Raw genomic sequence first — 26,982 nt, 5'->3', positions numbered from 1 at the left:
GAGTCATTTCAAGCAGTCGCCTTTTTTTGCAGCTTCTGTGTTCAAGTGAATAGCTCCCATTCTCATTGTTCAGTCAGGAGGGCTGAACTGTAGCCTCACAATGAATATCCTAGAATCCTGTTTTATCCTGTGTTATTTTAGGAACCCAACACAATTCTTTGCTCTACAATGGCTTCTTCCAGCCTTTTCTTACACAGCCCAGATTCAGAATCTTGCACATGTAGGAATATAGTGTTTGTCTTAAAACACTGTTTTTCCCTCAGTGCCCACTTGAGCTTTGAAATAATTCATTTACTGTTTAACATTAGCTCAGAGTCTGAAGCAAACCTTTGCCAGTCAGCTTGCTAATCTCTTTCTCCAGCAGAAATGAACAAGGTGGTGGCTCCTGGAAAGACCCTGTCCTTTATGTCCAAGTGTCACACTGCATCGCAGCCTCTGGTGGCACACAGCCCTACATCTCCCACTGCAGTCTTCTTACACATCCCATTGTACGAAGCATGCTTACAGGATTAGAAGTTGAAATGACCTCGAAACAGTGCAAAGTATTGCAATGAAGGGATGGAGCGAAGAATCTCATCTTAAAAGGCGTCTCTGACAGCCTCACCATACAAGCCAGTCCTCTCAAATCAGTGTCTCGTACAGGCAGCGGTCACTGGTGCTGACTTCTGAGAGCCTCTGTAAGGGTTAGAGGGGGCACCCTCTCTCACTCTTCCCTCCTGTCCTTTCAGCAGGGTCCCTAACAGCCACAGCAATTATGTAGTAACACAAGGAAACAGCTGAAAATGTACAGTTGAGCAGTAACTGCTTTCTTTGCTGCATTAGGTTGTGGCTGGATCAGGTGTCAGTTTGGTTCAATACAGAATCCCACCATGGCGACCCAAGGAAAGGAGTGGACATAAAAAAAAGAGTCTGATGCACAGCAGCCCCAGCAGAGATAGGTTTGCACTCACAAAGATCTCCATCCACAGGCCAACTTGATCAGCTGATGCTCTGCCAACAGCCAGCCCTGGTGACCATGGTGAATCTAAACAGACTTCAAATGTACACACAGTTTTCAGAAATAAAACATTTTTTTTAATTGGCAAGTAGAACACACATAACAGGTCATTAGTATTTTATAAACAATATTAAGTTACAAATACATGTTAAAAATTGCAGTTCATGGCAGCTAAAAGCTTTGAGTCCAAAATGCATCTCTGCAATGCGTCATTACTTCCCTTTCCCCAGTCTGCTGGGTGAAGATGAATAAAAGATCATCTACTGTCTACTATGAGGTGGTCTAATATATACTCAAACAAGAAGAAAACCTCATTCCTAAGAGCATCAATAAGAAACAGAGGCATTCAAAGTAATTCAGCCATCTTAACTCATGTGGGATGCAAGGAGGACACAGTTGAGTTACTCCGTAACACTTTAAGCAAAGATACAGACACCTTCACATTAAACCAATAGTTCAATGTTTTCTGTTCCAATTCAGCTGAACACCAAAACTAGCTTCTACCCCACAGAAGCATAAAGTCCATCATGCAGGCTTCTGTGCCATCAAAGCTAGATGTTTTGTAGATCAGACCCTTATACAGAGGAAAGTTACCAAGTACAACTAAACAGCGTACATAAATATATATCTAATATTCAGCAGATCTTTATTCCCCCTCCTTAATGACTTTTGTTGGTATTAGTGAGATACACAGCTCATTCCATTTTGTACTACCCTCAGAACATTAACAAGTTACCATAGATGTGTTAATATACTAAATACCTTTTAGCAGGTCTCTTTAAAAAAAAAAAAAAAAGTATTTAGAAACAGTTTTGGAAAAGTAGAAATCTATTTTCCATAAAAGCAAGCAGGATCAGGATGGCGCAGACTCCAGCCCTTAAACATCCTCTCATATAAAAGTCATCTTGACGGCTTTTGTGCCTGGGACTCAGCGTGTCTCATCTGCCAGATGTGTTCTATTCATCCTCTTTGCTGTGGGTGGTACAAGGTCATCAAAACCACCTTAGTTTGCCTTTCAGCTGGCAGACTTTGTTACTGGTCTGTATGAAAAGGGACACATCACTTTGACATCAGTTCATCTCCTTCTTACTCACGTCTGTGAGAGTCAGTTTCGTTACACCACTGAGATTTCATCTTCACGACCGAAGTCTGCTGAATGTATCTGGAGAAACGACTTTGTATCTCAAAAATATCAAAAGTACCATTCAGATCTGAATTTCTATTAAAAACTGTGCACGTTTAGCAAAAAATTATGCTGCTGTAAAAACAAAAGGCCTGCACCTCGGCCTGCTCATAATACAAGCTACAACACAAGAGATTATTACACTAAGAGCTTTTTTTTCTCTGCTTCTTAACTAAATGCAGGCATTAAAAGCAAAGTGTTACTAAGCTTTTCCTAAAAGAGCACGCAGGGGTGTGGCATAATATACATTAACCAGGAACAAAAACAGTTACAAACAACGATGCTAGAAAATGCCACGTATCGGCAGCACGCCCGGTTTCTGAAACGTAAGGAACTGCATGGGAGTCGTCAAGATGAAGTCCACACACCTCGATCATTGAACTGATCACTAGATTCCAAGAAACCAAAGCAAATTGAAAAATACACAAGACAACAACTGCCTAGAAGGCAGAGTTTTATCATCTGTCAATAACCAGATGAATAAAGTGCATAGCAACTATTATAACAGTTCCTTGAAAAGACGATACGTTTCGCGAGTCTCAAAGTTTGTAAGCTTGACACTTATCCATACATTTTGCTACATGTGTGGCTTCCCTTTGTTTTGCTCTTTAGCGTCACCGATCGACTCTTCAGCACTGTCTGTGACATCCTTCACACTTCATATGGAATGTGCTGAGATCTCTGACTGCTGCCTAATGTATGTCTGGAAGCTCTTGTCACCAATAGGATGCTCTCTAGAATTGAAACAAATAATAAAAGGAGTATTACATGTAGAATTTTCTGCACCGCAACATCAGAACAGAAAGTGAATACACACGGTGTTTTGCCTAAGCTTAATTTTCAAAATTGAAACTGTAATTATATATTGCATCTCCCTCAGAAGTGGAAGTACTGATGATGGACTGCTGAATTGATCCTGGTATTTGTTGTATTTATTGCTCACTTCATGTGCACAGGCACAACATTAATCAGGCATATTTCATTTTTATGAATTATTTTCATGAACTAAAAAGGAACATTTAGAAATTTCCAGTAATTCAAGTATTTAACATGCTGTGATAGCAATACTAAGTCAAAATCTTACTTTGTGTGTATTTTCAGGATCTTTTTGAATGTGAATATGGTGAAGGCCAGAACACAAGGAAGGGAAATACCATATCCAGTAATGTCAACCTGCTGGGACAGCCCATACTTACTGGCTTCCATATTTTGTCTTCTTAAACTTATCCCTCTTATACTGAGCATGCTCTTGCTCTAAAGTTCCAACACCTTCAATAATCAGCTTTAGTGTCTTATATGTCTCTTTAGGGTCATCGATGATGAACGTTGAATATTCTTCCTCCTCAGGTCCATCATACACAGATTTGCTGCCACAGGCCTCTGCAGAAAAAAATAAAGGTATACAAATAGGTATCAGATATGTAGAAAATAAAAAGTGGGACAAGCGGACTAAAAGCACTCAGTCTAGAATTCATGCAGGCCAGCAGTTCTTCTTGTTTTTTATCATTATAACCACCACAGAACTGTGGCCAGCATCAACAGAAGAAAGAGCAATTCCCTGCCCTTTGCTGGGCTGTTCGAAGGCACAGTGGTTGGCTTATGCCCATTCCCTCCTCCTAGTCTCAAAAAAAAAGGGCAGCAAGCTTGGCAGCTGCTCCTGGCTTTGCACAACTCTGTCCTACACTGTACAGGCAATGCTTTCACCTACATTATCACTAGCACCACTACAAATACACTTTGGGAACTCTGACAGAACCTGGGAACTATTTGCCAGATTGTTGCAGGGTTGGAGCAGCATGAAATCAAGTGTTTATCTGTCACAAGGGTTACAATCATACACAGAATTAGGTACAGCGCTTTACAACAGACTGAATTCTAAACACTTACAGGTTGCAGTAGTCATGGAAGATGTTTTACAACAGTATGTAATATCACATTCTATCCTATGCAGGGAGCCTTCCTGGCTACATCAAGACACTGCTTACATGGACACGTGCATCACATCCATCGTGTGATCTGCTTCATCATCAAAGGTGAGCACATCAGAAAGGGAGAGAGTGTTTTGCTCTTTTTCCCCAGCTTTCCAGCTCAACTGCTCTTTCAGTCTCAGCTGTCCAGTTACCTTCCCCTTGCTGTGCTGTCTGTGCCAAACCTGCGTCCTTTCCCCTGACACTGAAACTCAATGCTGGCGCTGGCAGCGGGGATTCGGAACAGGGGAAGGCTGGGCATTGGTTCAGACAGCTCGGAAGTGGTGGGGGATCTTAAGTTGGCAATTGCATGGCATCCAGGACTGGATTAAAGTGCTTTCCAATCTGTGTGTTTGACACCACCAGCTTATCCCATATTACAAAATCAAGTGCTATTTAGAGATCAGTGCCACGGTGAAGGCTTCCCTGCCACTCCCTGTGCTAAACTGGGATTTCAAGTCTGGCACCATGTACACCGGATACTTTTCTTGGCATGTCTACCAGTACTAACTTCCTCTGCTGTTTCTTCTTTCTTTTGTCCTTCATGTCACATCTTTGTTCCCCACAGCTCTTAAGGGTTTCTCAGCCCAAACACCACTTCCCATCCTTCCACAGACACCCAAAGCTGAGCTTTTGCTGATGATTCTGAAAGAGCCTGCCTAGGAAATCCACTTGGATCCAGCCTGTTCTGGGGATCTGAATCAGGGAATGTGCACATGGCTTCTGGTAACATAAAACCACGTTGCACTGAAACCTCAACTTTGCTGGTGCTTCTTTTCAGGACCAGCAAACTTCTGGTTTAGTTCAAACAGCGATTTGTCAATTCAAGGGCATCCAGACTAAGCCCTGTGCCCATATTTCAGGATGGTTAAGACCATATTTCAAATAACCGTTTATTATGGAAAAAAACTGTGCACAGACTATGAGACTACACACTGCACCAAAAATAATTCACCCAACTGCCTCAAGATAGCAGCCGGGGAAATAAATAATGGCTAAAGAGGATCTGATCTGCAAGGCTTGTGTAACTAAAACACGCAATTTTTCAAAGATATTTTTGCTCTGCTGAGTGTGTCAGAGTTGCAAAAATGTTTTGGCTTTACCTTGCATTTTCTCCAATTTTGGCATATATAAGTTGAAAAGAGAGTAGATGCGCTCAGTTTCTCTATCTCCATCTATATCCAGTTGTATATTTGCTGGTAGGCCTCTGCAAGGCATCAGGAAGAGGAGTTAGATGTTAAACAGTGCATTATGGCACCAGAAGCACTAAACAAGGATGAAAACAGTATTCCCAAAAGATGACAAACTGTATGTAACAGAGCACAAACCCTGATATTCCCAAGAGAAAAGGAAGACAGATTTAAACTTCCCTATGCCTGGATTTATCCAGCATGTTTTCACTGTGACTTGAAAGAGAAAACTCAGTATCCGGACATTTAGATGAGTTCATCTGTTATAACCAGATGGAGGAGCCAAAGCACTGTATTCTCAGCTATCCGGGTTTTATATTCCAATAAAAACTACTACAGACTTGCTGCTTTCCTCAGTTTAGATGGAAGTAAGTTTCCTAGAAACAAGACAGTATCGTTGCATTTAACAGAGACCAGGAGTAACCTGCTCAGAAGAGACTGGTTTAGAATTAAATCCAGAAGCAGATGCTTGTCTGTTTCAGAAATTTACAAACAGAACAATGAACGGATTTATGGCTTATTTTCTAATAGAAGGTGATCAGAATCAAAATATCCCACAGTCAACTCCTATCAATGTTCTGAACTCTAAAAATCTCAGCATTTTGACTAGGATATGCAGATATTGACAGCATCAGAAGTGACAGCAAGGATGATCTCTGAAAACACCTCAATGCCTGCATGTCCAGCACATCTTGGTATCTGCATTCCTGCCACACTGCAGTGATCCACCTTCTCCTTGTAATATACAGACCTGCATGTTATCCATCAATACTCACCCTGTACAAGGTGTGCAGCCAGGAGTATTATCTGCAGTAGCTTTACAGCAAAGCCAGTGGCCATTAAGATAGGCAGAGGGATGGTAGACTGTGAGGCGCTTCTTGTTGCATTGGCTAACTTTGGTGAGTATATCAATCCAGTCCTTGGCCTCCACGCAGTTGTTTGCTTGAATATACAAGACTCTTCTTTCAGGCTGGATCACCTGAAACATCTGCAAACACAGAAGTAAACCACAGAATAAACTACCAGAATGAGTTGCTGAGCCTAGCAGCAAACTCAGACTGATCAATTAATTAGAATAAAAACCAATACTGAAAGAATGCACCAATAAATATAATAAATATAATGAAGAAATAAATGTGCCCTTGAAATAAGACTTTTCAGCTGGTACAAGGACTAAGATACAGTTCCTGAAGGAGATGATTTACAAGCAGCTAGTATCAATTTGCTGATTGGGTCTCAGCAAGATTTGTTGTCAGCCTCAGGGATGCAATTTCAGTAAAGCTGCAGCTCTAAGTTTTGGATGGCTGCAAGAAAGAACCAATACAGGACTGAAAGGAAATGGTAAAGGAAATGGGAGTCAGTGGGAGGCAGAAAAGAGAAATAATGAGAGTCTAGACCCAGCCTTTGGGGCAGCTTTGCTCTAACTGCCATGTCTCTAGTCTTTTTAACACTTACTTCAACATGATTTTTTCCTGTTACTACCTTCCATGGTTCTGCATCCAACTACAGCTAAAAAACACAGTAATGCAGTTTTCTCTGTTTCTCCTTAATTGCCTGGTTCAAATAACTACACATTAATTCTGCACTATGGTTTGGGCACTCAAAATCTAAATGAAAGCTCCCCTGCCTGTTCAAAACAGCTTCTGCTCTGAGATGGCACAACTGCCTTTATCTTCAACCCTTTGAAGACATAGGTTTCAAGCCTTAGTGCTTAATTACACTGATCCAAATCTCACAGACCGAGATCCCTCCTTTCCATTACCTTCTGCAAATACTTCATTTTAAGGGGTTTTCCTCTATCAGGTATTCCTAACCTATCCTTTTCCTACTCTACTTTTCCATTTGATTATTCAAATGGTTAGACTCTGCACTGCCTGTATGTTGAATATTGTTTTCCAAACAGCTGATTTCTCTGTAGTACTTCTAAAGAAACAAAGATGCAACACAATACATACATATACATATATACATACATACATACATATATATATATATATATATATATATAAAACCTGGCAGGTTGTAGAATCAAAGAAAGGCTTAGGTTGGAGGAGACCTTAAAGATCATCTAGTTGTAACACTCTGTCACGGACAAGGCTGCCAACTGCTAGATCAGGTTGCCCAAAATTCCATCCAACCTGACCCTGAATGCATTCAAGGATGGGGGCATTCACAGCCTCTCTGGGCAACCCGTTCCAGACTCTCCCCACCCTCCAACTAAAAAAGTTTTCCCTGACTATCTATGTCACTGATAAATATGTTGAAGAGCACCAGTTTCAAGACAGACCCCACACCACTCATAACTGGCCTCCACATGGACACAGAACCATTGACAACAACCCTCTGGCAACGATCATCCAACCAATTCTTTTATCTAACAAACAGTCCAATCTTCAAATCCGTATATCTCCAATTTAGAAATAAGGATGTGGTATGGGACCATGTCAAAGGCCTTGCATAAGTCCAAGCAGACAACATCAGTTCCTTTATCCACTGATGCTGTCACTCCATCATAGAAGACCACCAGATTGGTCAGGCACCATCTGCCCTTGGGGAGAATGTTGTAGGCTCTTGGCAGGCACAATCTTCTCTTGGTATCTTTCAAAACATCTTGCAAACATACTTGCTAATTTGTGAATAAACAGCTTTCTTGTAATTACAATGTCACTTCCACCATGAAACAGAAGCTACAACAGTAATTTCTTTGGATTTAGTAACTTTACAAATCCCAGACAATCATCAGAAAGGCACAAAGATTAACATATCAGCAGTAGAGGGGCTGCTAAGGTCAGTCCAGCACTGCTGAAATACTGGAGTAGAGTCCTTTTAATAAAACTTTTCAGACCATAACTGGCAATCCAAGTTTGGATAATAGGGACAAAAGGGAAGAGGAAGACGGAAGGGAAGAGGAGTGTGCAGCTCAACTCCTGTTGACACATGATGACAGGAAAGATAATTTCCCTGTCCAGCAGGAGTAAATGGAGCCTTCTGCATTTGAACAAAGGAAAAAAAAAAGGAAAAAATGTAAGGGGTATAGTTTTATGTAAGGGGATACCAACCTAAGTGAACTAGCACACAGCAAATGCTACTGAGAAGCCAACAGCTAAGTCACGAATTTCAAGTGGTTGCCAAGACCTTTAAGCCATCAAAAACACCAGCTGATCCTCAAACAACAGAAAACCTGAATACTTAGATTCACACACTAAATGCTGCAGTGTGCTTAAGGAAAATGAAGGCTACTTGAAAGGCAATACACTGACTTACTGGCTTTAATGCTGGACATGTTGCTTAATCAGGAGTGATGGAAATAAATTTGGTACAAATACATACAAAATTATTTACAGAACTGTGCATCTTTAATTACAGTTAACACCCATGGTGGACTGTGTGTTACAAATACACCTGATGTGGATTTTCGAGCATTCTCCTCTCACTGCAGTATTCTATTTATGTATGGGGATAGAAATGTCACCATGGGAAGGTGATAATGGTGTTTTCTACTGCTGCTGGAAAGTCTCTGAATCTTACTTTCCTGAATAGATGTAGTTACCTTTATTTTCATAAGGTATTTAAGAATCCAAAGCAACTCATAGTTTCTGTTCCTGCTCACAGTAATATCTTCTATTGTTAACAATAAAAGGATATTTTTCCTATAATAAATCGTTTAAATAAAGGGATATTCTGAATGCATCTCAGCCCAGCAAACTCAGCGTAAGCTAAAGCCTGCCTTGACTGAAGAGTTAATCGGAATTACAGCTCAGCTCCTCTCATCACACAGTAAGTTTTATCTCAGCTGTATGTCTGTGATCCTTCAGAAGCAGCGAGTTCCTTCATAACAGAGAGGTCTGACAGAAAAGGCAGAGACTTGATTACTGTACCCGTGTACAGCACTATGGAGCCCAGACAGCTGATCGGCAGTGGTCAGTACTGAGTGTGCTGCAGATCACGAAACCCAAGGACTGCTGACTGCGCTGTTAAGAATCTGAATGGGCTGTACTTTTGGAAACTCCTGCTACTATATATACAACAAGCAGCTGTGGTTGTACATCTTTCAATAGAAACCCAATCCGGGTTACAAAAGGGAAAAAGGTGATTAGTCTGGTGGATCCAGACCAGCCTAACAAGGAAGTTAACAAAGATGACCTACTTACATTTTTCATTTTAAAGGATTCCTCCTCCAGTCTTTCCACTGCCAGAATGTTTTCAATTGGAATGCTACACAGAGGGTGATCACCTGCAGAGTGCATACACAGAGGCTGAGCAACTTATTCACAACTCAACTTCACCCTATGCCCTTATTCTGACGGCTGATTCAGTCCTTTTGAAGATCATTTTGACTGCACAGAAAAAAAACCTTTCACTCAGCAGGGATTTACCAGCATGGTCTTGAAGCATTACCTTAATTTCATTTCTGCTTTCAGCAGCATTATGGTATGCTAGCAAATCTCTGAGAAATTGACTACTGCAGCAAGACACAGTATATTTCCTGAGGAGGTGAAAGAAATCATTACTGTTCACTCAGCTGAACTAGGTTTATGGTGGTGATGTAAGATCTCGAAGTTGGGTGTAAAATAATGACTGTCGTTAGATCTTTTTACATCTTTCTCACTCCACATTTACTTATTTAATAGACGAGAGTGATATTTGTTGTCTTCTATTGAACCACTGGAATTAATCTGTCAAAAGCAAAATTCCTGATATTAGGCAGTATTAAGGGAGCAAGTGTTTGTAGGTTCAAAGCTTGCAGCCAAACCCCAAGCAGAATGCAATCAGTCATGTCAATTCTATGAAATACATAAAAATCATCAGAAATGCATTAGACAACGTTCAGTGCAAAAACTGAACACTCAGAGTTCAGTTCTTACAGCATATTTAATCTTCACTTTAATGTATGGTAAGAAAAGACTGGCAAACTTCTGTTACCTTTGCTTTTTTGGTATGTAAACTCATGGTTTGTAAGGCGAAACCATCTCTTCTTGAAGTTTTTCATACCAAATCGTTTTCTTCCCTGTGCTCTCTTGATCATGAACCTAGTAAACAGGACAACAGCTGTTACAACAATATACCAGATTTTACACTTAAGTGGATATATATGCATACATATACAATATGTATTTATGTATATAGATATACACATATATACATATATATACACACACACAATGGCACTTGCAAAGCTTTAGGAGGGGACACAGTGTTTTCTCATTATCGAGGCCTTGTCTTGACAAGGAAAGGAAAGTCACATTTAGGTAGGTTTAGTGCATCTGTTAGTTAAACCTGTCCTTTTTCCAGATCTCAGTATGGGGCAAGATACATAGATTGATTTGTAGTGTACACACAGATTCTAGATGATTGATTAGCTGAACTGTAGCATGTGCTCTTTCTGCAGTTACAAATGCAGCTAAACGATTTCCTAATGCAGCAGAAAAAGGACCTACTAAGCTTGACAACACAAGTCTCTGTAAGTCTTCTTTCTTTTTTTCTTTTATTTTCTTTTTAAGCTCAAAAAGTAAAAAGCAGGTATAAGGCTTCCAGAGCACAGGTCCTGTGCTGACATGCTTTAGTCACTCTCATGCTCCAGAAAAAATCACCACGTTCCACAATGCCATTTGCAATTGCACATTGATGCTGCAGTTAGAAATGGATATTCAACCACATACAAAGCAATTTGATGATTGAAAGAACTCCCTCCTTAACAGTTTTTTGGGTGTTTTTTTTTAAATGAAGGGTGTTCATCTAGTGAGCTGTCAGTTTTAATTAATTTCAAACTTGAATTAGCTTGCAAGGAACTGTGATGTATCCACCACCTTCCTAACCACTAAATCAATCCAAAAGCTCCAAGGTGACTTTGGAAAGCCTGTTGACTTCCTAGTGCTCAGACTCACTTTTGGTGTAAGATGTGTACACAGAAGGGAGTTGTTAATGGCTGCTCTACACATTACATTAACTACTATGCAAAATAAATAACTGCACAGTGGAGCCAGTAAAAACTACTCAGTACAGAGCACTTCTTTTTTATCAGGTAGGAAGGCACTATACAGCAGAAAGAGCATACAGAGCGAATGGGGAGTGATTTGGTTGAAGATTTTCAATAGCAGAGATAAAATGCTTAGATAAGCCAATCCTATTTCTTGCTGCTGGTATCTTCAGTCAGAAACAATTGCATTGCATCCAACTGAACAGTAGGGCTGTTTAAAGCTCAAACAGAAGCCCAAGTTCCTTCAGACTTTATCTGTTTTGTGACCAGCTGGGCTGGTGCCTCCTTATCATTTTAAGTTGTGTGGGCAAAAGCTGACAACATTCTACAGAGCAAAAGATACATATCTTCTTCATTAATCATCACAAACCAGTTCAATTTTTAAATGGTCATTACTGTCTCAGTCCTTGTCCTTGGATTCCATAAGGAAGATTTAATGCAACCATATGATTCAAGTCATCACCAGGCTGACTGGATGGGTGGTTGACCTCATATTTTCAAGGCTAAGGCAAGTTTCAAGGGAAAAGCAAATACCCTCAGGCTGGACAATCCACTCTTCAGGTCAGTTTCTCTTTCTTTTCATGCTAACACTTAAAAGGTTACTCAAAACTGCCTACTAAGCCACCCTATTTAAGAAAAGCAAACTCCATACTACAGAGCTATGAGCACATTTCTAATTTAATTCCTCATTGCTGATGTAGCCGAGGGAAGAACGTGCTTTTATTTCTTACAGACAGGCGAGCAGCGTTCAAAACCACTGAAGTTTCAAGGTCAATTTAATAGGGTTTGTTTCCAATATTTGCAGAATGTGTGAAAAGTCTGAGCAAATATTCAGAAGCACAAAGGAAAATAAAACAAAAAAACAGTCTAAGATAAAATCCATTCCAGTGCTGGGTGGCTGGAGAAACCTTTTCTTCTTGTGGTTATGGTAGACCCGACTTAGGATCTGCCTTAGTTTTGCTTAGAAGCGTCAGCATGCAACTTTTACCCACAAGAAAGGCAAGACTAATTCTCCTTTTGGTTCTCTTCCCTTTGGGAAGAACCAGGCAGACAGCTATCAAGCAGTGATGGCATGATCCATGTCAGCAAACCCAAGTGCCAGTGACTAAAAGTTTTGGTACTGTGCATTCAAGTATAAGAGTACATACGCTATAGCTTTCCACTTAGATATTCTTAATGGAAGGACAGATTAGGAAAAAAAAAAAAAAGAAGAAAAAAGAAAGAAAAAAAGGAAATGAAATAAAAATATTGCAAAGACAAGCAGAAACCCCACTGACCAGCCAATCAACCTGGAGAAAAATTCCTTCCCACCCATCTTCTATGATACGGTATGGAAATAATGCAAAACACTGGGAAAAACAGACAGCTGAAGCCCACTCTATAACCTTGAGAACAATTTACATGAATGCTGTTCAAGAAGTGCCTCAAAGTGCAACCTCTTAACTACTTTCAGTGAGTTCATTGGGATATATACAATGAATATTAAGCAAATGTCAGTGCTTCTTGGAGCCCCTGCCTACAGATAAAAGTCCATAATTCTCAACTTTTAGGAGGTTTTTGTTCTAAGGAAGAATGGAAAAAAAGGATTTGGTCAGCATAAGAAATAAATAACAGTATGTTCTCTGCTACTTTTACACAGGCATTTCAGGATTGTTAAACAGACTACTTCCTTCCCAAAGTTAAGTCAGACAAAACTACTGCTGTGAAGGAAGGACATGCTGTCAGCCAGTAGCTACAGCAAAGCACCAACTGCCCCTACCATCTTACCTGCATGAACTATTACCATCAACTTTCTTTACTGTTAGTTTAAGAGTCCTTACAACAGCAGCCACAGGCCGAGCAAGAAAAGACAGAAAAAAATCAGACAGGAGCAAAAGAAAGACAGAGGCAGAAAAAAAAATCATGTTTTAGAGTTAGAGGGAAAATGTTACAAACTATACATTTATTTTCTAAAACAAAAGAATGATAAATGTACAGAATTAAAATAGACAAACTTGCTTCTAGGGACAGACCCTCACCAGAGAAGTGAAGTGAACTGCAGAGGCTAACTGGAAGGGGTCACATCCTCACTGAAAACCTAGACCCTGAACTATGATGACAGCTTACTTTCAGCAGCAGCTCAGCTAAGGTCTGACTGGAAGAATTTGGATTTTTACTTTCATCCAAAGTCCAGCTGTTTTCACAGTGCACATGGATGATCTTAAAAATCTCATTTTTCAAACACAAAAGAATGCCAATAATTAGTCTCCAAAACCAGTATGGTATACATAACATGGTTCCATGAAACACAAAGATACTATGAGAGGAAACTGTTCCAAAGGTAAGATGAATTTCCCTCAAAATGGCCCTGAAACTGATTAGCATATGGATTTAGTGGGGCAGAAGCAAATTCCATTTTCCAGCTTTACCCTCACTATGATATGCAGTATCTGCATTCACAGCAAAATTTTACAGCTTTTGTTCACAGTTGTTTAAAAAAGAAAATTGAACTTGATCTTAATACAGCGCTGGTTTCAATTCATTCTGCCTTAGCTGTGCTAATCAAGGTCTACAGGCTTCTTTTTCTTCCATGTAATTCAAAGTACACTTAAATTTACGATGTTTAAATTAAATGAAAGGATGTTGAAATCAATTATAGCAGCCACAGAGAGTACAAACAGCAGTACAACAATCTTCCTACATACTTTTCTGAACATACAGATGGAATAGGGGTGGAGAAAAAGATAGCTGCCTTAGAATAGTAGCAAGCATAATATTTAGAAGGTGTTGTTGCACGTGCATGCTTACCCTTCTTTAAGCAATATAGGTTGCTCTATGCTCTTGTGATCTCTCCTTCCTGAAGATGAAATTAAATCTAGAAACTAGAAGGTGAACAAAAACCACAGATAAAATGACAGTACAGCAGTAAAAAACTAATATCCTAAACATCTGTACAACATAGCACTGCAAGGAAATACTGTAAAAGTAATTAAACAGAAGGGTACTGGCAGATATTTAAGGAATCTGGGAGCTTTCCTGTGCTGTAAACTAAAAATAGCACATACGTTACTAAGTACAAAAACTGCAGATGACCAGTGCTTCTTTTCCAAGCCTTTTCTTTAGAATACATATCTTTCAATTTCTTCTGTACTAAGAAATGTTCGTCACAGATCTGCAGCACTCTGTGAAGTACGCACGTGACTTAAGCTCTAAGCAGCAGCCTCACTGATCCAACCTAACCATTAAATAGAAGCAGATCCAAAGAGATTCTAATCCTACATTCACACAATTTGATACAAGTTTCTCAAAAACTACAATTATCAGGAGTCTGCTTTTTCTAGCACACACTTCCTGGTTTACAAACAGTACATAACAGGATTATGAGCTTCAGTCTCAACCACCCCTAAAGATTATTAAGAACATTCACAAGTATTACGTACATTTTTTACTGCATCTGCATATTTCTGCTCATTAAAATAGTCATAAAAAGTAGCCATGTAGGATTCCTTGAAATTTGCCTGAAATACAAAACCAAAATCATGCATGTTATATTACAGTTTGTACCTCAAGTTATTATTTTCAACAGCAGCAGACCATGACAAAAATCACCACAGAAAAGACTTCTTTTTTTCCTATCCAGAGGTAAAGTAAATGACAATCTATTTTCCTATTGTACAGCACACGTTCAAAAAAGTATTACCAAATTTCTATTTCAAAAAGGTAGTAGAACACATTCCAAATGCTCGTTTACTATAATTAATTATTGTTCATTAATGTATTGTTCAAAAGATTCAAGCTTCTTCTTTGGCTTTTGATCCTGGTCTGAAAAACTGCATGAGAAGAAATTCTGTAGACTAATAGTTAAGGTACAGATTCATTTGTAGTAGCCTGTGTGAATGGTAACTAAACCACCAGGATCCCAAAACTGTCTCCAGATATGAGTTTGGTGCCTTATGTTTTACTTCAATTAGAAATCCAGAGCATAGGGATTTAAATCTAATTTCAGCACTGACTGACCGGAAACTAAATTGGTATGAAAAGGAAAGCTTAGTAATTTCCCTTAATGGGAGATTCTTCTCAATTAAGGAATGCAATGCTCTGGAACAGTGTTCTAGGTTGGTCATACAATTTTGCTATACTAAAATGTAGTTCAGATTAAGACAAGTCTATTCCTGCCATAAGCATGAGGCTGAAACAACAGACAAAAAGTCACAACAGACAAAAAGAGTTCTGTGTAAGACTAGTGCAACTCAAGAATTTTCACGGCTCAATTACAATGGGTGATAAAAGCTTAAAAAAATCACTTTCTTATATTAAACCTTTAAATGAAAATGATACACTTACAGATTTAGATTTGGATAGGCTGCCCAATGTTTGAATAGTTTTAGAGATGAGTGTCAAAGTTCGGGAAGTCTGTGGATCCTAGGAATGAAAACAGTAGTGTCATACAGATTGAATACTTAAAATACTTCTTATTTCTTTCTCCTCTTGAGGAAAATTAATGTAAAATTGAAACACTATAGGAAAGGAGTTGCTTCTTTCTAAGGTTTTTGAATCTTGTCACCACACATCATAGCCATTGCCTCTGGCTCTCTGAAGAGCAATAACATGCAAAACCAAAGAGACATCTATTTTGAAAACTGTTCAGGTTCTCCATGTTCCCAGTAAAAACAACTACTGAAAAGTCTGGCTAAGTAGCTTAACAGTCAAAACACCTCCAACTGTTGCTGACAATCAATCTAGCATTAAGATAAGACAGCATAAATGAAGCAGTGATCATATTTTCCAAAGTAACTAAGACTATCTACCTTGTCTGACCTTAAAGTTCACTGCTCCTTCCATACTTCTCAAGCTCTTCACATAACTGTCATTCAACATACCCTCCCATATGCACGAAAGACCTAGCAGATCTTTGAACTAACAAAGCTATTTCTCCTAAGGATTACTAAAATAATGTAAAAAAGAATCCTGCTAGTCAGAATATGGTGGTAGGACTATATGAATAGCTAGAAAAAGTGATGCAGTACTTACTGGATGATGTGGTGAAAGCTGAAAGAGGTTTGGAGAAAGAATGGCAGGAGCAAAGAATCTCAAGAAAATAAAGCTGCTGACAGCAGTATATCTCACATCTGGGTCACCTATATAAAACAAAACAAAAATACCTCTACTCAATATTTCAATAATACTTCCTCCAAAACCTCCTGAAATTACCAGAATGCCTTCAGAACGTTAATTCAAACATTTGCTGTAAATACATACAATCTACAAATTCAATCTTCATTATTATAATTTGCCGCCCTTCATGAAAATACATATTTTAACTGTTTTGCTTGATTCTGGTTTGGCATTGCCTGCTTATTCTCACAAAACTAAAACAACTGTTAGGGAGTGGAAAAGCTTGGAGAAGAGAAGGCTCCAGGGAGACCTCATTGTGGCCTTCCAGTACTTGAGGGGAGCACATAAACAGGAGGGGAAATGGCAGTTTACAAGGGTGGATAGGTTTTAAACTGAGACAGGGAAGGTTTACGTTAGATGTTAGGAGGAAGTTTTTCACACAGAGGTTGGTGATGCACTGGAACAGGTTGCCCTTTACTTTTTAGTAAAAGTATCATGGATCACAGAGACTTCTAGACTGCCTACACTACACCTAACAGAGATATAAAGTAAAATAACATACTGAAACTCACCCTGAAAACGTTTAGCAGCTGATTCTCTCAGAGAAAAGAAAATATCACACATGACTGTAGGACAGCTTACACCAGATTTTGTGATGACAGTAAAAATGCGATCAACATATTGCCTCAGGTTTTCCTGAAAAAAACAATTATGACAAAATTAATTTGTTGTTGTTATGGAAAACTGTATTATTCCTGGTTTTATTTGTAATGGAATCATTAATAAGAGACTCTCTCTTTTAACATTATACGCTTGTAAAAGAATCTCGCACTCAGTGATACTCTCTTCAGTGAATGACTTATTTAAGAATAAGAACGTTATAAAAAAACAAACAACTTATATGCTAGTATGACATATTCCTTCTTTTCACAGCACTGTTTCATGTGACACTGCTAGAGACATAAGAGACACAGGCTGTTATCCTTCCAACCAATGTTAATGCTATCTGAGGTCCTAAGTTACACAAGGTTGTATAAACAGGTACCCTATCTTCAAAATCTAATGCATACCCTGTTATTTTCCAGGTTTTCGCCATCTTTCAATTTCACCGGATCGATTTCACAAGGTTTATGTACCTGGCAGATCTAGAAAAAAGGATACAGTGCACAATTAATATATTTGCTTTGTTATAAATTCTCTAAAAACTGAACATGTTTTTGATGAAACAGTAAACCAGCTGCTGAATAAACTGTCAAATCATTTGAAGGAAGTCTGTGGTCTGAAAGCATTGCTCAATCATTGCATTAAGAACCCTGCACCCACCACTCTGGACTGAACAGATAATAAGCCATTGCTACAATATATACATCACATACACGGTTATCTAAGAATAATTTGATTTCTTTAAAGCCACTAGATGAAACGTCTTAGCTGCAGCTTCCCAGCAGCTTTCTGCTGTGTATATCCATTCAAGTTATTACTTTTTTAATTCCTCAGAAACAATACATGGTAGATGTTATAAAATGGCATAATTTAATTTAGTTAGACAAGTGGAAACTTTCAATTTCCTTTAATACAATCCAACTGTTTCAGAGCTGGGTGACTCAGCTGTGGCTAAGCTAAAATAACAAAAAGGATTTCAATGTACATAGAAACTACTTAACTATTTTTCCTACAGACCGCCTTAAAATTAAAAGGAAAAACAGTACCTGCTCCCTGAAGGCCTTTTGAAGTGACATTTTAATTAAAAAAAAGGAAAAAAAAGAAAAATAAAAAGGAAGCCTTTAATGCTCTTACCTCATCTATAATTGGCTTTAGTGTAACTTGCAGATAGTGCATTCCTGCCAGTTTCATTGTCTCGTCGATGCACTTGGAAGTTAATGAGTTTCCTCTGAAAATGGTGTTTGGATCTCTGGAAGTGAACAATTTTGTGTAATTTAGCCTCTTTGTAATAAACTGCTAACATATGGAAATACAAGCGGTAGTTAAAGGTGATGGGAATACGCTTCTGAACACATAAACAAAAATTCCTTTTGACACAAGCCTGACAGTAAATGCAGTCATGTAGTCACTTCCAGGCTGGAACAGAAAAGCAGCAATCATGTTAAAGCCTGAGGGACTAAAGATTTTTTGGCCCGTTCACACAGCCCGCTGACACTTCCCTACACCATCCAAACACATGGCAACAACATAGGCTCAAAAGGGCTTACAATACAATACGAGGGAAACTGCACCTGTTTTCACACGCTACTGAACAGCATTTATTTGAGTAAGGGAAGGAAGGGAGCAATTTCAGTCTTGTAACAACACTGATCATCACAAATAACCTTCTTCTACCAAATAAGTGGTTGTAAACTGGGAGGGAAATGAAAACACCAGCTCCAATGACACAGGCATCTCTTTTAAGTGACCCACAGCACTGCCTTCTGATAACACTTAAACATAGCACAGATCCCTATTCTAAACTGAGAACTATGTATGGGTTGATACCCATACACACACTCACATTTTTCTGAAAGATCACCTCCACAGAATTCTTCTTGTACTAGATATACAGCCACTGCAATTATAGCTTAATTCCCTGCTGCTTATAGCTTACCACAGTTGGTAAATGAGTTACCATTCATTTACAAGCAACAAATAACAGAATTCTTTTTTTTTTTCCCTTTTTATTTTTTATTTTTTTTAATTAAAGAAGTAAGCTCCCTGCCTGTTACAAATGCCCAAAAAGTCATGAAAACAAACATCTTTGCTATTTTATCTCAGGAACATGACTGACAAGGGAGCAGCAAATTTCCTCCTGCTGCATCAATGAAGCAGTTCCTGCCAACCTGAAGAACAGAAAACTACACTTACCTAGGGGAAGAAAAACGCTCTAACCCCCAGACACACTGAAAGAAAGGCAACCCACACAAAGACTTTATTTTGTACTGAGGAGTTGTACTTCAGAGCCAAAGTCTGTCATTCTCCTTCACTGCCAATTGGTTCTAAGATCTCGTACTGGTTGACAGCTGAATTTAACTCCATTCAAAATCACTGTCTGGGTCTGGCCATGTATCCAGTTCTTTACCCAGCAAAGAGGATTCTCTATCTAAGCCACAGGTTTCCAGTATCTCAAGGAGAATACTGTGGGAGACAGTGCTCAAGGCTTTGCTGAAGCCTAGGTAGACTATGTCAACAGCCTTTCCTTCATCCACCAGGCAGGTCACTCAATCATAGAAGGAGATCAGATTGGTCATGCAGGACCTGACTTCCATGAACCCATGCAGCCCAGGCCTGATCTCACCCATGCTGTGTGATCCCCCTCAAGATGATCTGCTTCATAATCTTACTTGGCACGGAGGTCAGGCTGACAGGCCTGTAGTTCCCCAGATCCTCCTTACAACCCTTCTTGTAGATGGGAGTCACATTGGCAAGCCTCCAATCCTCTGGGACCTCTCTGGTCAACAAGGAATACTGGATGATGGGAAGTGGCTTGGCTACCACATCCATGAGCTCCCTCAGCACCCTTGGGTGGATCCTATCCAGCCCCATTGACTTGTGTCAGTCCAGATGGAGCAGCAGGTTTTTCCACCTGAATCACTGGGGGTTTATCCTGCTCCTCATTTGAGACTTCCAGGTCAGGGAGTAGGGTGCCCCTAAGGATAACTGGTCTGAAGTTGAAGTCCCTCATAAAAACAAGGGCTGGCGATCATGCAACTTCTGCCAGCTGTTCATAGAACACCTCATCTGTCTCTTCATTCTGGTTAGGTTGTCTACAACAGACCTCCACCAGGATATCCACCTTGTTGCTCCCCCAATCCTTAATCACGGAGATTCAACCTTATAATTCCCAGGTGCAAGCTCAACAACATCAAAACACTCCCTAATAAAGAGAGCCACACAACCACCCCTCATTCCTTGCCTACCCTTCTGAAGAGCTTATAACCACTACCATCTTTCCGTAATGGCAACTAAGTCATAGTTTTCCTGCACAAAGGCTTCCTGGCTTAGCTGAGGGGAAAAAAGAGCAACTTCAATAGTTTCTTTTGAAATCGCATTTAGTTTCAGAAACTGAGTATAGGATCCTAACACAAGCCAACATGGATCTTGACAGTAATTAGTTTGTCAGTACTTACTGAGTTCTCTTCACTTCAGCACTTGCAATGGCACTTATGAAAGGCACAATTCTGCCATAGTGTAAGAAAAGCCTGACGAGAGGTATGGCTGCTTCCTGTTTTTCTCTGCAGACTTCACCCAAAATGTGTGCAGCTGATGCTGAGACAGGCTGAAGAGTAGAAAGAAATAAAAACTTTGAGAGATCTTCACAGGACAAGCATCATTTCACTCTCTTCCCCTTAGTTCCTCAGTGCATAAACCCACATAACAACTGCAGTGGTCAGTTACCTAAACATGCCTAAAGGTAACATGGTTGGGCCTCACATACCAGTTTTTATTGGGTTTAAGTTTTGATCAGAAGAGGGCAGCAATTTAAAAACTATTGCAGTACAGTCTTTTTCCCGTATTTTTAACAGTTGACTTTTCACTGAATGTGACTGTTGCCTGGGAAGCACCTGAAGAACTATAAGCCTTCTCATTTTCACACTATGGTAACAACAGAAACCAGACCTGGAGCTGAAAAAAAACAACACTCAAACCCCAGGTCCAAGCCAAATGCTAAAACTATACACAACGGCAGATGAAGTCCATCCTTCTGTAACATTTTAGAGCTGGTTCTCTGTACGGGGTTGTTTTGTTTCCTCACTTTGTTTTGTTTTTAAATTATGCATGTAAACATGTTCCTCTTCAGTAAAGGAAAACCAATCGATCAAACTGAAGTTTACTCTGCATTTTCACACGTAAAATTAGAAAGCCACAGAGAATATGCTGCTGTTAAAACCACTGGTGTTCCTGGGTGTGCCTCCACCCACCATTCTATATGCAGATAAAGATCTTTTCTGTAAGGATGGAAAACAATCATGAAGAATATGCAGAGCTTAACAAGATCCCTGGGTGTAACAAGGAAGAAGCTGAAGATTCTGGTAGTTATACACCTATGGTGCCAACAAGACTGTGCCTAACATTCAGGGAGAACCCTGCGAGGACAAATTATAGGTAAACAACAAGCAGCACAAGCAGATTACCTCAACATCTGCAGATTTTAGCAGGAGGTCTCTAAGTGGACTGTAATAATCTGAGGAAAAAACATGGTCCTCAGTGTAAACCACATTTAACCTTAAGGAACCCAGGTCATCAGGTTTCAGTGACTTGTTACCATTATCTCTGGGCTGCAGGAAATACCTGAAATGCAGAAGTAGATAAAGTTTGTGCTGAAACACAAGATTATCTCAGGCCATACAAAAGCATATATAAAAGCTATAGATCTGTGATATAAACAATCTTTATAAATTTACTGAATTTCTTGAGAGTTCTGAATCAGATTTTTTAATCATTTCTTAGTGTATTTTGCACTGACTCCAACATGGAAAATTCTGATCATTTTGATTTAAGCCGATGTAACATATAAAAAATTCCACATTTTCATAAAATGATGGCATTGCTATTGAATTGCTGTAAATAACACCAAAAACTCAGTGCATTAAAATTCCCACACATGACACACAGAGAGACTCAAATCTCTAATCATATTATCAAAACTTCTTGTTCTTACATCTGCTAATAACATTCTGGCTTGCTTACAAAATTATAGATACAAATTAAACCCATTTAAACTTTATCACATAGCAGTAATTACTCAAAGACTTCACAGCAAACATATGTTTCTACTTATACTCCAACAGAAAAATGCCAAGTACCATGCTTCATAAGAACTAGACTGTCGCAGAAATTTCAAAGGAAGTCTCAGTTCTCCTAGAAACTCATCTCCAAACTTCAAGTTACTGGCGTTCCAGAGATCAACTCTGCAATAAAAAGAAGTAATTTTAAAAGAGTCATAAGGAATAAGAAAAAAACAACAACTTTTATTTTAATTTTGTTGGGTTTTTCTCCTCAAACCCAGGAGTCAGAAAGTTCCACAACTGTACAGTAGTGGTTTTCAAAGAGTTAAGAGGCTAAGACTGAATTCTGAAGCCTTACAACTCATCTCCATGAAACACCAGTGAAAAATCATCTAGAATACCTTTTCCTCATCTGTATTGTTTCCACAGTCCATACTGATAAAGATCCAGGGGCTCTCTGTATATCTCAGATAAAGGAAAAAATACAGATAAAATAAATACCATGGTGAAAAAGGACAGAGACCTTTGTCTCAGGCTAATTTCATCTACCAGCAGTGCAAGTCGCAGTTTAAAGAGTGAGGCTGAATTTCTACACAGCCCTTCCCAATGCTCTAGCTTCTGGGAAGGTTCACCATGTCAAGCCTATAAATTTTTGCACCTGAAGTTGTTCTGTACTGACAGTAAGGGTTTCAAACTCTGGGACAGATGTTTATGTACATATTTTAAGGCTTCTTCTGAGAGGCACTTTTATTTTAAAACAATCACAGATAAGAATTTCTCAGCTAAGTGACAGTCTGAATATACCTGAATGTAACAATCTGAGGAAAAACGTCTGTATGGGGAAAAGCACAGGCTCTCAAATAATGAAGATTTTTAGAAGAACTGTAACTGTACTCTGGATAAGGTGCAAAATCATTTGATTATGGTCACCTTCCTAGTCTCAAGCAAGTCACAGTAGGTTGTCAAGGAATGAAGACTGATAGTCCTGCTAGAGGTCTATCCTGCCTTATGCAAGAGCAGAGCATGTCACTTATAAATCCCCTGAGCCTTGCATCTCTCACCACTGTCTCATGCATCGAGTTTCATATGGCAGACATGTCAAAAGTTCATGTTACATGCCTGCTAGTTTAAGTTCTTCAAACTCTAATATTTTAACTATTTTTTTTTTTTTTTTGCAAAAAATGATCCAGGAGGAAATGTCTTTGAAAATTCTACCTTCTCTTTCTTTCTCCACATCCAATTGATTGCAGTCTTACAAACTAATTCAAATGACTAAATGCAGCTTCAGGAGGGGCTGAATCCTTTGAGAAGGTTATTTACTCATAGCCCAACTCTGCATTTACAAAGTATTTATGGGCAATTGGTCTCTAGTTTATGCAAATGCCTTCTAGATGCTCACTGGCAATAACACTTTCAAACATACGCAGCCTCACACACGTGAGGAACTCAAAACTCAGGGTAGATCTCATGCTGTACAATAAGCAAAGCAGGCATGCAAATTCTGACATTATTGTTTAGTGCGCTCGAAGCATAAAGCATTAAGTAAAAGAGAATATTATACACAAGACCCTAGAGTCTAAAGCGTTATTCTAAAATAGTCAGACACTGCTTACAGAGAGAAAGAAAGAACAACACTGAGGAGTAGGAGGAGGAGAAACAATGAATTTCACCAGAACATCTGGTCCTTTAGTGCTGATATGCTCTGCCTGCAACTTCCTACACCCACTCAGAAAGAGAAAATTTCATAGCTTTAGAGAAAAACCATGAGAGACTGCCTCTGTACCCTGTGGAATGGTATTTTCTCAGGAGAGAAAAAGAAAACAAACCCCCAAGCCCATTAATTGTACGATCCATCCAGAGGGCATGGGGGCAATCTAACTCTGAGAAAACAGAGTGGAGGAAGTGAGGGGGCTGGGAGGTGAACCCGAGATGGAAACAAAAACACTCTGTCCTATATGGGACAAACTGTCAGAGCAAAGAGTTTGCCCAACCAAAACTAATTCTTTATCTACTTTCACTTATTCTTTAAGTGCTAAATCTTTTCCCTGCTGTTTTACAAGTCTTTCACATCACATTGTGATGTGTTGTTGTTAAGGAATGGAAGACTTCTTTGAAACTCTTCTACATCTCTTGTGTCTCTGGCATACAGTCTCCCTTTCTTGTTTCTCAGAGTCCTGGCAAACACGTGTCTATTAATGGTCATGCAGTGCACGTGATATTACAGAAATGGGCTCCATGAACCAGCAGTTGACAGGCAAAGTAGAAGGTAACATGGCAGCCCTCATCCATTCATCAACATAAACACATCTTGCTTGGTGGGAATAAGGGGAATAATAATTCCCCTTGCCTGCTCCCTCCTCCTTTCCTTACTGCCAGTCACACTACTGAAGGGACTAAGGAATGTTTTAAGAGGAGCCCTCACTGGATGGGAACACCTGGAGAGAAAGGAGTGGAAGGGATGCCTTTCTTCCTTAACTTTTCTTTCTCTAAATGCTACAGCATAGGGAGAGAAGAAATATCACACCACATATGTATGTAGATAAAGCAGTTTCCACCAACTGTGCACCCAGATGACCAGATGGACTAAACCTTTAAGTTTCAGGTATGTGACAGTACCTCTCTCATGAGATACCACAAGGCTTTGCAACCCCTACTGTTTCCTCCCCACTCTGTTCACCCATCGCCACAGACACTGTTGACAGACTTTTGCAGGTTTTAAAATAGCAGTAAGTGGGAGGGTGGGGTTGTTTTGTTTTTGAAATCAGAGTTGCTTCTTTCCTGTGCAATGGATCATACCCAGCCTCACAAGAAGGGGTTACATTCTGGCAGGAAAAAGAGAAGAGAAACTGCCTCAGACCCAGAGAAAATTTCAGCTCAAGACTTTCCTTTCATGGAAGGAGGACCTTATCTGGGTTTCTAAAATTAAGTGACAAAAGCAAACAGATCCTTTAACAAAGAGCATCACAGAGCTCTAGGGCTCTCTTGGGAAACAGAGGGAGGGAGGGTTGAAAGGGGAGACCACACATAAAAGACTGCACCTAATGATAAATGCACATTAGCATACACGCATGCACATTATACACACAGAGAAAGGATACTGAGGAAAATAATGAGGATGCCTCCCACAGCAGAACTGTCACAAATTCATATAGGATCTACAGGATCATGCAGGTAGAGGAACAGACGCAGTGACAAAGAATCCTCTTTGAGTCACCAACAGTGAAATCATGCTTGTCATTTTGAAAGAGTTTACTACGAAGTACACAACTTTGGAAGATTATTAGTAGAAAGTGTATTATATTACCTAATCTCCATTTTGTCAACTTCATCAACGTCTTCAATATCAAATTGGGACTTCTTGTTGTAGCTACTCGGTCTTGTAACCTATTAAAAAGGAGGAACCTTTAACAAATTAAACCGATACAAAAGCATTTCCGTGCTACTTCTTCAAAGCTCTGTAAGACTGTGGCATTTGACTATCAGCAGTGAATTCATCCCTGATTCTGAAAACATCCGAGCATGGTAATAAACTTGTAGACTGCAGAATCCTCACTGTACAGGTGTGGTAAGAATCTTATTCAAGGGTAACTAAATGCTGCATATTTTCTTTACCTGAGAAAGGATGTCTTTCATATTACTTTGAGTTTACACTGACAAAAGAAAAAAAACATACAAATGAATACCACTTTTATAATCCATCAAGGGAACTAAAAGGGCAATTAATACTTGTGTCTTAATTACAGTTGTACAAGAGATGCCTGAGGCACTCTGAAGATGAGAGAGGTGAAAAGCAAAACCACCATTAAAAACATTTCACAATGGATCCAATTAAAACTGGGAAGTTCAGCCAGTCATGATATCCTGGAGTTCAATTTATGACACCCCCACAAACTGTACCGAGCAGATGAGTTGTCCAAGAGATGCTACACTGTGCTACATATGTCAGAACTTAGAACCAGGTGCACACTTCAGCAAATGCATTTGCAACGCAGATAAAGGAAAGCATGGGTAGGAAAGAATGGGAAGATAAGCTGCAGGTGTAATGCATTAGCAAAAGAAAGCTTTTGTACAAACATTTCTTAAAATCTCTTTTCTAGCACGATCTAAAAACGCCTTTGATATTTTTGTTTTTTTCATAGTGTGTCAGAAACTTGAGAAAAAGGCTACCCCACCCAGCTGAAACCACAGCAGGAACTGATCAAACACAAGTGCGTATGATGTGTGGGTTCAGCTCATGGTTGCACACAGAAGCTCAGCTTTATTGTATGTTTAAATACTCGTGCGGCTTAATGCTTCCCACTCACAAAAACTGGCGTTTATTGTAAACCTGACTTCTTGTTACATCAGATGCAGACAGAACAACAAACAAGAAAGCCAAAGATGTAGCTGCACAGACAGAGAGAAATGAGAAAAGAATCTTCAGATTGGACACCCAAAAGTCTCTTGTGTACTTAAGAGAGGGCTCCATAATCAAGGTGATACACATGAACCCAAATGTACCATAGCAGCACTGGGGACCAAATGTTCTAGCCCATAAACAAATGAAATGCACATGTAAGCCCACTGTCATGGTAATTTAAATGCATCCTACAATGTCAGCAGCTCGCCCCACCCTTGCAACCATCTTCACACTGTGGCTTCAAGAAATTATCCTCCCTAACAGAAAATCAGATATTTTCTGTTAGGGAGGATAATTTCTTGAATCACATATTTTCTGTTAGCATTGTAAAGCTAATGGTGTAGTTCTGAATAAGAAAGCAAACTGTAGTGTTTTATTACCTGCAAGGCATGAGCTACAAAGAGTTACAGCAGAGGAGTAGCTTATGGCACACCCCTTTCAAGTAAATGCTTTTTTGA

At 39.4% G+C, this 26,982-nt stretch overlaps 1 protein-coding gene across 1 annotated transcript in view; it reads right to left on the bottom strand.

The window, feature by feature from the left end:
- Positions 1-1,051: 1,051 nt before the first annotated feature.
- RASA3 (RAS p21 protein activator 3) overlaps positions 1,052-26,982 on the bottom strand; it is a 111,238-nt gene continuing 85,307 nt past the window's right edge. Inside the window, exons 8-24 of the mRNA XM_015849528.2 lie at positions 25,430-25,509; positions 22,204-22,308; positions 21,532-21,688; positions 20,527-20,675; positions 18,206-18,320; positions 17,479-17,553; positions 16,981-17,104; positions 16,325-16,431; positions 15,638-15,715; positions 14,734-14,811; positions 14,102-14,175; positions 10,261-10,367; positions 9,489-9,571; positions 6,114-6,325; positions 5,251-5,354; positions 3,377-3,560; positions 1,052-2,914 (exon numbers count right to left, since the gene is read on the bottom strand). Of these exons, the coding sequence (XP_015705014.1) occupies positions 2,839-2,914; positions 3,377-3,560; positions 5,251-5,354; positions 6,114-6,325; positions 9,489-9,571; positions 10,261-10,367; positions 14,102-14,175; positions 14,734-14,811; positions 15,638-15,715; positions 16,325-16,431; positions 16,981-17,104; positions 17,479-17,553; positions 18,206-18,320; positions 20,527-20,675; positions 21,532-21,688; positions 22,204-22,308; positions 25,430-25,509 (1,908 nt within the window). The 3' untranslated portion in view covers positions 1,052-2,838. The remainder of the gene's footprint in view (positions 2,915-3,376; positions 3,561-5,250; positions 5,355-6,113; positions 6,326-9,488; positions 9,572-10,260; positions 10,368-14,101; positions 14,176-14,733; positions 14,812-15,637; positions 15,716-16,324; positions 16,432-16,980; positions 17,105-17,478; positions 17,554-18,205; positions 18,321-20,526; positions 20,676-21,531; positions 21,689-22,203; positions 22,309-25,429; positions 25,510-26,982) is intronic.

Source organism: Coturnix japonica, chromosome 1 (genome assembly GCF_001577835.2).
Source record: "Coturnix japonica isolate 7356 chromosome 1, Coturnix japonica 2.1, whole genome shotgun sequence".
NCBI classification, from domain to species: domain Eukaryota; kingdom Metazoa; phylum Chordata; class Aves; order Galliformes; family Phasianidae; genus Coturnix; species Coturnix japonica.
Note: the sequence above shows the minus strand (reverse complement) of the source record. Positions and strands in the feature narration are given on the sequence as shown.